General features: G+C 41.6%; 1 protein-coding gene across 3 annotated transcripts in view; it reads right to left on the bottom strand.

Moving 5' to 3' along the window:
• Nucleotides 1–724: 724 nt before the first annotated feature.
• LOC117269967 (poly [ADP-ribose] polymerase tankyrase-1) overlaps nucleotides 725–13,036 on the bottom strand; it is a 155,452-nt gene continuing 143,140 nt past the window's right edge. For all 3 annotated transcript variants that reach the window (XM_033647344.2, XM_033647343.2, XM_033647345.2), the window contains 7 exons: nucleotides 8,475–8,595; nucleotides 7,774–7,871; nucleotides 4,250–4,324; nucleotides 3,970–4,075; nucleotides 3,374–3,560; nucleotides 1,299–1,455; nucleotides 725–1,016 (listed from right to left, as the gene is read on the bottom strand). In XM_033647344.2, coding sequence (XP_033503235.2) covers nucleotides 930–1,016; nucleotides 1,299–1,455; nucleotides 3,374–3,560; nucleotides 3,970–4,075; nucleotides 4,250–4,324; nucleotides 7,774–7,871; nucleotides 8,475–8,595 — 831 coding nt within the window. In that variant the 3' untranslated portion in view covers nucleotides 725–929. The remainder of the gene's footprint in view (nucleotides 1,017–1,298; nucleotides 1,456–3,373; nucleotides 3,561–3,969; nucleotides 4,076–4,249; nucleotides 4,325–7,773; nucleotides 7,872–8,474; nucleotides 8,596–13,036) is intronic.

The raw sequence follows: 13,036 nt of genomic DNA, 5'->3' as shown, positions 1-13,036 counted from the left end.
TTCTGACATGAACTGTCTGGTCTGACTGGCAGGTGTAGAAGATGGTCCCAGTATGGATTGCAGTGGAAAGTCTGCAGCCGGCACTTCAGCAGCAGTGCATTGTGGTCTCCTGTTTGTTTTTTCTGCTTATTGACTTCTGGGTATTTGTCCGCTGTAATCTCTTCTACTTCTCCCTGCTCACACTTGTTTCATAATTTTGTCTTTGTTTACAGCAGACGAGATGTGAGAGAACACAGAGGGATGTGTGTCCTGTTTACATGAGCCTCACTGGTGAAAACGTGGCGAGCTGTAACATAAAATGAACTGGATTTCTCTTCTCTCAGCACGACAATCGCTGTTTCTGGAAGTGGCCTCGGGGTGTTGTTTTGTTGCTGCGGATGATGCACAAAGCCAAAAGAGGACACAATATCAAAACAACACATTAAAAACCGGGGGTAGATTACATGAGCAGCGCGCAAAGGTGCAAAATCAGGGATGTTTGTTTTGCTTTGGACCATGTCCTGTTGTAATTGCTTCCTTAATTGTTTTCAGGATAAAGCCAAAGGCCTGCAAATTTAAAAAACAGCTTACTGGTACACTTCCAGAAAATGTTGATCAAACCCATTGCATTTCCTCCTGCAAAATTAGACCCAATTAATTAAAGAAGCTGATAGATTTTGCTGCCCGCTGCTTTGGACCGAGCATGTATCACACCCCGAGACTCATCCTCCTCCTCCTCTTCTCCTTTTAGACACATCCAGGCCTGTTTTCCGAGGGTTGTCTGACTACTGCCTGGTCGAAACGTCACCTTGCCCACCTCAAGTTCAACTCTGGAGACTTTAATTTTGGGCTGAGGTTTGAAACACCCTCTAGTTCAGTTGCAGTCCTCTTACAGAGTGACTCTAGTCCGTTGCGGTCTGGCCTTCTGCGGCACCAGCTGTGATTGCATTTTAGGACTTCTGCTCGGAGGGGGCAGCAGGCGTGGCCAGACTCTCCGGCTTCACAATCTGGTAGGTGATCAAGTATTCTGGGTAAGCCTGTGGACAAAGAGCACAAAAGTAAAACTAAATATTAGGGTTATTTCTGGAGCTGAACTCGTACATATGTACAGTAATAGAACAGAAAATAAATTCAAAATGCTAATCGTTAATCGTCATTTCTTTCAAACATCAGAATTTGCTGATTTTCTGTTTTATTGTCTTATAAACTGAACATTGGATTTAAACTGACGCTATTTGAAGATGTCACCTTGAACTCTTTGTAGACAAAATGATGAGTCACAATGTTTTACATTCATGAAGATGTGTTTGTGTACTGACCTGCTCCCCTCTGTAGATGACATACTCTGCATACGCCAGTCCGTTGACACTGGGTCGTCCTATAACCGAGTGGTGTCCCGGGGGGGCGTGGGCCATTTTCATTGCACTAAACTGAAGAAACGACTTACCCAGCGTCACTCTGCAGAACAGCATCTGCCTGAAATGCAAACCCACAGAACAATGCTGTCAACAATGAGGTCATATTATTAATATTGGTTGGATTTGTACAGTTTTACTCAGTAATATGTTACAATACGTTAATTTCATTCATTCATTTTCCTAAGGCACTTATCCTGTTAGGGGTTGCGGGGGGGGGGTTGGAGCCTATCCCAGCTGACACTGGGCGAGAGGCAAGCTAGGCCCTGGACAGGTCACCAGACTATCACAGGGCTACATTCACACCGACGGGCAATTTCAAATCACCAGTTAATCTCACCTGCATGTCTTTGGACTGTGGGAGGAAACCGGAGTACCCTCAGGAAACCCACGCTGACATGGGGAGAACATGCAAACTCCACAGAGAAGGGCTCCTCCACCCCAAGGTTCCAACACCCCACCCCATGAGTTTGAACCACGAACCCTCGTGCTGTGAGGCGACAATGCCAACCACTGCACCACCGTGCTGCCCGTAAATTAACATCAACTAAGTTTAATTCTGCACCTCGATTTTGCTTCCTGCAGTAATCTCTGTGTGTCTCAATTCCATACTGCATTATGACAGTATATACTATATTCTTATCTTCATATCATATTGTTTTTGCAATTGGCACACAAAAAATCAATGTTTTACTGCTTTGCACCAACATGAGATGATACAAGCTCCATAAGACGTCAATGAGTGTGTCTACATGGACATCAACAACCCGTTTATGATTGGGTTTTTATAGTATCCGTTCATGTGTTTGAGCGTGTAAACACCATGTCCCATTTTCAGAAACCCAGATAAAACCTCATCATGTTCATTAGAAACCTGAATATGCTACTACTCCAGAGGAAACTAGAAGTACAGCTGCATGTGTACATCTTATCCTGTTTTTTGGGCACTGGCGACTATCTCTGCAGGCGCGGCCTCTGCCAAGTGACATAAACTGAAACTGACTTTTATCTTTTGGCTGCACATGTTCTGCTCCTTTTCCTATGTGATGGTAATGACTAGTGTTGTCACAATATTTGATACCACAGGGAAAACTGACGTTAAGAGGAAACAAATTTAAAAAATGTTATTAAACGATGAATATAATGAGGCTGTAACATGACAAAAAAGACTTTTTTAAGTTAGTAGCAGAGAACAGCAGAATGACTGTAGTAAACTATGAGAGAAAGTGTAGCTGGTACTGGTGTATCAATACTGCGGAAAATGAGTATTGAAATGGTTTTAAATATTCAGAATCTATGTATAAATAAATCGATATTTCTGACAACACTAGTAGTGACAGTGACACGCTGACACTGCTCAGAGTGGAGGACAGTGTCATCAGAGTAGCGTAGCTCCTTTCAGGAACAGCTCAGTGTGTAGCAAGTGTGTGATCGAGAGAGTGACAGTGGACAAGGTCAGAGACGTTGGCGATTATAGCAGAGGAGAAATTAGCAGTAAAGCTGTTGAGTAGTGGTGTATATGTGAAGTGTAGGCTGGTCGCCTACGTTAAGAGACAGCAGTAACCATTACCCAGGATACTAGTTATCATTTATGCAGGGATTTGAATAACTCAATTTCTCTCTGTTGTATGTAAACATCATGTCCTGAATACAATCACAACTGAGATGAGCCTCATCTCGGCTTTGGAATACTACTGCCAAGTAAATAAGGGAAGCAAAATGTTCCCTTCTCCTCCTTTGTGCAATGCATTGTGGGACAATAGAGTCAAAAGCACATGTAAAATCAGCTGATTGAATGCACAAAGCAGCATCTTTGAGCGAACTGTTGCCACTTTAGCAGTGTGAACAAATTACATAATCAAATCCTGATAAGAAACAGCACTTAGTTTCCACAAGAAGTGAGTTATTGGAACAAATAGGAAGAGAGGAACATGCCATGTTTGTAAAACTATAAATGTAATAAGGTACAGACATCTCACCTGTGGCACACGTAGCAGGAGCGGTCTTTGTGGGTGGGACATCCTGTGCCTCCACCAATCCCATAAACATACTGGTTGCTTTTAGATGAGTTCTCGGCGAAATAGATCCCGGCGCCGAACATGCCGCCGATGTAGGCATGTCGCTCGTCAAAGCCCTTGTGGATGATGGCGTTGATGAAGGGAGAACCTGGCAGGAGAAAGGACACATTCAGATTGAGGCTATCACATCGCAACAACATGCAATAGATGCTGCCTGCAGATCTCCATTGTGGGGACAGGGCAACTTCCTGTGTGGACGTGTATCTTCATGGGCACTTGGAGAACCTCCCGACACATCTTTGTTTGTGTTCGCTTCGGCAGGACATTCAGGGTGATGGCGACATTCACGTGATATAGTAAACGAGCCCTCTGAGCTAGTGTGGAACTTTGCTCACAATGTACTGCAAATGTGCAACAACATTTTTTGTACACACCAGACATCAACTTGACATCATGGCTCTCTATACTGACCTTTGATTGCGTCACCATATTCCATAGCAGCTCAACAGCTTTAAGAATTAAGCACAATTAAATGGATTTAAACTGAATGAAGTTACCGTGAAAAAGCATTCGCTCGTTGTGATGGTTGTGATTCTCGTCTGCTATTTCCTTTTGTCTGTGTGCGTATCTCTCCCGTAGCTTCTTATTCACCACCTTCTGAATCTGCAGTCAAAGGAAGAGAGGAGGAACAGAGGAAGGGATGACATGTAAATTAATATTAAAATGTATTTGTGAACGTCAAACGAGACACCAAATTTTAAATTGATTAACTCCTCCTTTGTGAACATAAACACAGAAAACTGGTCCCTGTGTGTGTTGTGAGTTGTGAGCACACACCTTTATGATGTTGTACCGGCTGAACACTCCACCTGCGTTGCCTCCATCGCGGTGTTCTCGGATAGTGCTCTGTAGCTGCGGAGGAAATAAACAGACAGGAGACGATCTAAATCGCACTTATGCAAAGCCTTTGAAGGTTAAAATGCAGAATGTGTGGGATAAAAGATGCTAATGAAATGCAGCGTCCATATATCGTGAATAACATAAGATGTGATTCATACAGCTCTCTGGACGGCGTTAGGGGACCTAGTGATGAGATGTTTTAACTCAGCAGCCCAGGAGTGTTTACTTATTCAGAGTGCTGTCCAACAGCCACCTCCATTAACAATTCAGACTTAGCGTACTGTACCTGCTGGATTCTCTGTTAACTATTATATTCTTAATACCAAAAAGAATGATGTCAGGTGTTTCAGCTGACTACACAAGTACGCTCAGTTGCCAGTTTATTAGATACACATAGTTTAAACTAATTGAGCGTGAAGCAGCATTCCTGTTCAGGTTTGTTTGAACTCTGTCAGAGAGGTGTTGATCTGCACAAACATTTCACCAGCACCAACAACACATTCTCAAGCATCAGATAGTGACGCTTAGTCAGTGTCCTAAAGGTCAAACTATGACGCTTTAGGTACCCCTTGAGCATCACTTTTAGACATTTGGGGACAACATTTTAATTTCCACTGATTACATGCATAGTGTCTTTTCCAAAGAAACTTCTGTGTTAAAAGGAAATTTTAGGTTTGCACTCGTTTAATGCGTGCAGTCGTGTTTCTAAATGAACTTCCTTAGGTTAAGGCAACAGGGGCTGGTTGCACAAAACACCTTAAGTTAAGATTTCCCCTAAAGTCCTAGTTAAGGTTTCCTCAAAATAAAATCAGCTGCACAAAGCACCCTTAAGGCTTCTCCTTGAGATTTCCTTAAAATGTTCACTTAAGTATTCATGGTTTTATCCTTGTCTTTGTCTTATACATAAGGAATCCCTAGACCATTCCACAAAAGACCTTAGCAACCAAAGCAAGGTAAAGAAAAACTTAAGGTACCTCTGACTCTATTTTAAATGCAATGTGACCGAGTTTATGGTGATAAATGAAAAAAAAGAAACGAACACAACCCGTGAACAGTGTTCTGCGACCAGGAGAACCAGATAGATACGCCTTTGATTTTACACTTTAGATTTGACTGAATTAATTTTCGTTGCAATTTATTCCTACTGTCGTTTTCTGTTTTCCGGTATTTGGGGATCAAATTCACTTTGTAGTATGTACTTTCTATGATTGCATTCCTCTAGAAGTGTAATCTTTTCCTCCTCTGACCAACATGGTTTTCTTGTCTTCTTTTCCTCTGCCATTTTTTCACAATCTAACTATAAGCCAACTTTGTGAGACTATCACAGGCATCACAATTGTGAGTCCAAACAAACAATTTCTTTCTACTGCTATAAAAACTTCTTTCAACAGAGTATATTAGTTTTTCCTTAACCAAGGAAACCTTTTTAAGGGATTCTGTGCAACTGTGTATGTCCATCAGCTAAGGAGAAAGCCTTATGTGTCATACTTTTAGAGAAAACTTAGGGTGTTTTGTGCAACAGGTCACAGAAGTACATGGTTAGGTTTAGAAAACAGATGGTTTGAGTAAAAGCAAGTACGCCTCTTGCTAAAATAATGTGACGAATGTTACTTGGCATACTACGCTACATCCTTCAAACAACTTAAGGTTATATTTGGTTCCACAAGGGACATCAATAGCAGTCTCCTTAGTAGAAGTCCTGTGTTTGTTTGACCAATCCACCTCCCTTGCCCCCAGCCTTTCCAGACTCTGTTAATCTTTATACTACTGCCATTGCTCAAAGAATAAAGATACAAGTGTGTCTCTTACAGACGCTAAAAGTTGCCTTGGTGAGTTGGTTGCTGAGGCCGAGGACCACTGACCAAGCGTCAGTCTTGACAAGTTGGGAGTGTGAATGGTTTGGCATCACAAAGAATTGTTTTTGTGTTTTTAGTCTACACTCAGTGACATAAATTTGTTTGGACAAACACATTATAACCTTAATGAAGGTAGGATTTATTGCAGGGCTGTTTTATTAGCCTGCCTTAGTTTTAGTTAGGTGTCCCTAATAAACTGGCAACTGAGTATAGCTCACAGAGCCATATAGTCAGCGATGAAGTAGAGCAGCAACTCAGTCAATCACAGCAGATACCTAAATAATGCCCGTGGGAAATTTAGTGCAGCTGAAAAAGCGTGGCATCAGCAGTGAAAAGGACGACTCCACTCACAAAAAGAATCTAAAGTGAAATAGTGCAGAAGCTGCTTGAGCCTTTTGAATAAAGTTTTCTATGATGTGGGTGAAGTGATTACCTCCTTTCATAAAATTAGTTATCACCCTAATGACTGACATTACTGATGACTATAAAATACCGCTATGAATAGGCAGCAGCACTTAACCTGGTATTAGACACCGTCTGGAGAGATCTCATGTCAGTCATTTTTCAAGTTCCCGAGTAAAAATTACAGTTTAAATTACCTGTTAAATTTGTGTTAACATCTGACGGTCCTCATTAATTTTAAATCCATTCAGACTGATATCTGCTGTCTGTTTCACTTACTGCTTTCATTTAGGAGAAAATATATTCAGCGCAGCAGCGGCACTGATATGTCTCCTGTGCAGAGGGTTGCTGTACTGTGGTGTCAGTGTGTGGTGTCTCTTTTGCCAGATATTACTCATGAAATTACTAATGATGGACAATATGCACATGTCAAAAATGTATAACCCTGCGAGAGAGAGTCATTAAATCATTCAACCAGGTTAAAAAAAAGAGAACCACTATGTACCTGAACATATGGTGCATTCCAATTCCCATGCTATATAATGTGTCACAAAAAGATTTAGTATCTCAATACCCAATACACAGTAGGGTGATGTTTTACTGCATCTTGTTGCATTTTTTAGTATGCAAGCCAATCTTTGCTGATATTGAACCAGCTGTGTGGCATTGCCTTGTGCGCAGATGAACATTGTTGTCCTGCAGTAGAGGCCCAGGTGCTGGCAGCGGCATGGGGGTGAGGCCAAACACAGTTCATCTGCACACACTGCGATGCCACACAGCTGGTTCAATATCAGCAAAGTTTCCCTTTATATTCATTGTCTTGTGTGGCGATCAGCAGTGATGTGGTGGTTCACTTTTACACTGTGATCTGTAGCCTATAGTTCGGCTTTAGCTTCTAACTATCTTTGTCTTTTTAACCTGTTGTTGCTGCTGAGTCAGTTTGACATCCTGGATATATCCTTCAAACACAGACTGTAGACCCCTCTGTCTGCTTCTCTCTGGAATAATATGTCATCAGGGAGTGCAGTTAGTTACAGTGTGGGCTCCATGCTTACTCTAACAGCTTGTTGGACCATCACAAAGGGGTGGGGTTTAGCTAAAGGTCAATCATATGCTTGCTCCATACAGTAGTACATACTTTAAGTAAAAAAAAAAAAAAAGTATGCAATTTGAATGAGTGTGTGTAAAAGAGTGTTTGCATACCTCCTCCTCCACAGACTGGAACTCCTTGTCGTCTGGCACCAGGTCAATCAGCACGGTGCCCTGGCTGGAGCAGTGGAACGTCAGGTATGGGTTTGCACCTACAAACACACATTTTGTGAGTCAGGACACGGTGAATCACACAAAAGGTAAATGACGACACTGAATTTTCTTTCTCATGACTTACAGATATATTCAGATATAACTCAAGAGTCTGATGTAAAGACGTAATTCAACATTTGAGTGTTTCTAAACTGATCGGAAGCAGATTTACTAGAAAACAGTACTTTTAAGATTAAACATTCATTTCATTACAGTCAGTCTGGACAGAAACCAGAGGATGTGCAGCCTCTGTGATGATAATCGTGTAGGAGATGAGTATCATATTTTGTTTGAATGTCAGAATGTAAGCTTAATGACTTACAGAGAAAGCTATTTGCCAAATTATTAATTAAACCATCCATCTATGTTTAAATTAATTTTGTTCTTACAATCAGATAAGCTAAAAGTAATTTGTAAACTAGGTGCTTTTTTGAAGAACGTCCTTCCTTTGTTTAAGTAACAGTGGCTGTACTTTAGCCACAATGTTTGTACTCCATACCATGTGAAATGGTCGTGAGTCAAATAAGTAAATGATAGAGGAAATGATATAGAACAGTTTTGTGCCCTCGTATAAATGTGTGTGTGTCTGTGTGTTTCCTGACCTTGCTGGCCTCCCAGCAGCCTCTCGATGCCCTTGATGAGTTTGTGTCTGTGACCGTAAGCGTTGATGCCGATCTCTTTCAGCTCCTCGTGACCCATGTCTGCCAGCACATCCAGAGAAATCTGCCCGGAAACAACAAATAAGACACCTAAGTCTCTCTTATGGTTGCCAAAACAATGTAAACTTCTCGGAAAATAACATTTCCTAATCATTATATTAAACATTAACCATTCTATCCATACATCTACTTATATACTTGTTAACTAACTTGAACCACAGAAAATATATATACACTTAAATGGTGACAACAGCAAGTCTAAAAACAGCCAAAAATAAATACAGAGTTCAGTGATCTAAGACACATTGCAGAGACAATGGGTCTGACAAATATTCAAGAGAGAGACGGAAGCAGCATGAAGAAAAGGTCAATGAATGAATGGCAGTAATCAAGCCATTGATATGCAAATTGCTGATGGTGAAGTTTGCGAGTTTTTTCCAGGGAAAGCGGAGATGAGATTCATGCTGGAGGCAGAGATAACTCCGCTTTTTAAGCAGTAACCTTTACCTACTTTGCTCTGTGATGCTGTGATCACTGCTACAGGTGTAACTCATCATAGACTGAAATACTCTGCTGGGAGTTCAGTGAGAAAAGCACCAGGCAGCAATAAGCACAGCTGAAACTGGAAATTTGTCTGGCACCAGAAATGAATACAAGAACTCCGGTTTCATTTCAGAAACCACAGCAAAGAGATGAAAGCTACGGCTTATTTTTATACTTGTGCAGAGGCCTGTATGATCTCTCTAACAGGGCAAAACAGTCTGTCACGCCCAATTTGAAGTAATCACCTAAAACTAATGAAAGTTACACAACAGCCAGGTTCTCACCACTGGCTGACGCTTCAAGCTGCCATTTTACAGTTTCATCACAGCGGTGAAGCAGCAGCATCTGAGCAATTTGCCATCTGGAACATCCGACTAAAATTCTTTTCCCACCAAAATTAGCAATTACATGCAGTTTTTTAATGCAGGGAAACAAAGCAGCAACCTACAAGGGCTGAAAAATGAGGCCAATGCTTAAGTGCCAACAACTGCAGTTCCTCTAATGGCCACTTGAGGGTGGCTCCAAGAGCAAGTTATTCCCCATTGACACCCATGTTAAAATGCCCAACTTTACAGCAGAAATAAACATGTTTACAGCCTGGAACAACAACAGTTTTGATCTCTCGAGCAAACTTCCCCCTTCATGACAAATGTACGGGGTGATTTTTTTTTTAATATAACTCACCCGTTTACATTTTTGTTGAGGCTTAAAGTTACGCTTAATTAACAGCATGGCCGCTTGAGTGACAGGCTTTCTATAGAAGTGCTACAGTCTATGAGACAGATCCATTCCTCGCTCCTCCACAGTTCCACCCTCTCATTCAAACACCGTCACTTCTGGCTCCAAAAAAACAAGATGTCGATGGCTGAAATGCCGAACTTGAGGCTTCAAAACTGGAGTCCACAAACCGATGGGTGACGTCACAGTAGTTACGTCCATTTTCTAATACAGTCTATGGGGAAAACCTGCTAAAAACAGGCAATAGACTTCTTTTCCATTGCCAGTAGATGAGTATGGCTCTCTATTTCAGTGGTGTTAATTATGTCTTCAGTTTCTGATAATCACTTCAGTTCTTTATCTCCGACATGTATTAGGATGTTACATACCTTGACATGTTTGGGCGGAAACTTCCGCCTTCCTCAGAAGTGTCACTTGGTGGTGGTTGTGATGCGTCTTTATCAGCTGATCTGTCAACAGCAGGTGGTGTGATCGTCCTGTCAAAACTGACAGGATGGTCACGCCTCCCTAACATCATTTAATTGACAGATCAGCTGATAAAGACGCGTCACAACCACCACCAAGTGATACTTCTGAGGAAGGCGGAAGTTTCCGCTGAAACATGTCAAGGTATGTAACATCCTAATACATGTCAGAGATAAAAGAACAACTAAAGTGAGTATGGCTCTTTTTTATTCCTGGTGTGTCATGTTCAATGTCACGACTGTGTCGGAAAACAAGGTTACACCTGTTTCATGCTTCTTGCAGATGGCATGTACGGTTCTTCCAAATATCTGGTCTTTCATACTAATTGTGGTCAGAGCAGCTGCAAAAACTGAGCTCTGTCTTATATTTCTGGACTTGCTATAGGACTTGAATCGAGGTACATGCACTTCCAGGTATTGCAGCTAGCCAGTCACTGCAACCCAGTCTGTGTAACCCTGTCTGCATTGTGTGTTGTTGAGAAATCTTAGTGGTGTGCAGCACTCAGACCCTCCATTGCCTAGGCCACGACTGCACAATATCGCTGTCTGTACTGTGCTGACCACGCCGACTGCCAGAAGCATGAAACACGTTTTGGTGAACAGACAGCAGCATGAAGGCCAGCGAAAATATGTTGGTTACTTTTGTTTCTAATTCAGTCTCTCTTTAAAACTTGGTGTTGACTAATTTGTAACAATATCTGAGCGCTGCTCGGACGGAGACGGACTGAATTTTTGGCAGAGATGACAAAAAGTCGCAGAGAAGGAAAAAAATGAGCATGTCCACCTGGGTGTCATGTTTCCATCACTGTCGATCAGAGCTGGAGCTGATAAACCACAGTGACTACTGCAGAGTCATTTGTCCTGGGAATGAATGCTGACTGTAACCTTTCCCACTAAAAGTAAGAAAGCCAGATGTTATTGGATGTTAACGGGTGTTTTGTCCAGTGTGTAAGGGGCTTAAATAACTTCTTCTATTTCCTTCTGCTAATTCCTTGCACCTTGTAAGATTATTGCATTCTTTCTGCACATAAATCTTAAAACTTGACAGTAATAAGGGACAATCCCCGTACTTTTTTTGCATAAACTGTTCGATCAAACTTTATGTTGACAAAGGTTTTCCGCTAATCCTCTTTTACAACAACAAACAAATCAGCAGTGGGGCTTTACAGAGGGGATCAGTGGGAGGATTCACACAGCAGAAAGTTGATAAGTCGGGTTCTTGGTTTAACGTTTAACACAATATTGTAATTCACACATAATGAGTAAAAGTATGGTTTATATTAATCAAATATATGAAACTGACTGATGTAAAATCAGATTGTTATGCATGTCTCTTCGTTAGGACTCTGAGTCATGGGATTCTGAAATAAATATATACATTTCCATTAACACCAAGCTGACTCCCACCTCCATCTCACTCTTTGTCTGAATATTAATGACGGCTTGTTATACCTTTAGGGGAGTCGAGAATAGATTAACACACAAACACACATATCCTCCGTATTGCTCCCACACTGCCTTCTAGGCTTAGCCTCTTGCCCGCTGTCACCTTTCAATTTCACTTTCTATTTCTGTCCGTCTGTTTTCTCCTCTTTCTGTCACCCCATCTGTCTCCTCTTCCGTCTCCTCGTCTCTCTGTCTATTTTCTACATCATTCTCCTCGAGCTTCTCTCCCTTTATTTTTCTTCCTTGGTCTCTCACTCCGTCCATCTGTATTCCCTCTTCTGTCTCCGTTGCTCCACCGACATCACCACCTCTTTCTGTCTGTCAAACTCTCTCTGCATGCCTCTCCCTATTGTTCTTTTATTGCACGTTAACATTTATAAAATGCCTAGCATACACTGGAAGACTTTGAAAAGACTTTGAAAAGACTAAAGTCTGACACTCTCTCACATCTGAGGACAATGGGAGTTCTCAGTCACACAAGATTTTTTCAAAGACTGGGGGTCTTGCAGGGTCACTATTTGAAACAGTATAACTAGATTTCTTTTCAAGATTTAAGAAATGTGACATCTCAACGGTTTCTGAGGTGTCTGTAAAAACACAGAACGCGAGAAACACAAGCTGAAACTGGTCGTATTCTCAATGTGGCATCAATTGAATCCATGAAGATAAACTGTATTTGTGTACAAAATTTACATTTTGGATTTTGTCGGTTTGTTGGTTAGGGGCGTTGTTTTAGTGGAAGGAGACCGTGGAAAATGAGAGGCGACCTGTTTCAAAAATGAAGATTTCTCGCCAAAATAAGAGCGTCTTGGTGCAGGGCGTACACACTGAATTAAACACAGGCTTTTGTTCACTCCACAACTCCACCAGTTTCTCCTTCTTTTCCACAGAACAAGAAAACCAAGACTTCTTCACTTTCTTGTGCCTCCTCTTGTCCCTTCCATGTTTACTGCCTACCCAGTTTGCTGCTTCCTGTTTGGTGCAGGAGAGTGTAGCTATTGGTTGTTGAAAATGTTCACGTCATTGAACTTCACTATCTGTGTGAGCCAAGACTATGAACTTGTTTAATTTTATCAGAACGTCAAGATGAGATAAAGACTGACTTAAGAGAGCTCAGAATTACTTTCATGACTACCTTACACCAAATGACCGAGATAACAGGAGCACGCCACAACTTTTGTTCCAACATTAGAAATTTGTCTGTGACAATGAAATTGCTTGAGAAGTCATTTGGTGTAAGGCTGAGAGAGTCTGAGAGCATGAGAGTCTACACCCATGCTCATGGCTCTGTGAGGCTGTACTTAGGCACAGTGG

The sequence above is a fragment of the Epinephelus lanceolatus genome, chromosome 19 (genome assembly GCF_041903045.1).
Source record: "Epinephelus lanceolatus isolate andai-2023 chromosome 19, ASM4190304v1, whole genome shotgun sequence".
Classification (NCBI taxonomy): Eukaryota; Metazoa; Chordata; class Actinopteri; order Perciformes; family Serranidae; genus Epinephelus; species Epinephelus lanceolatus.
Note: the sequence above shows the minus strand (reverse complement) of the source record. Positions and strands in the feature narration are given on the sequence as shown.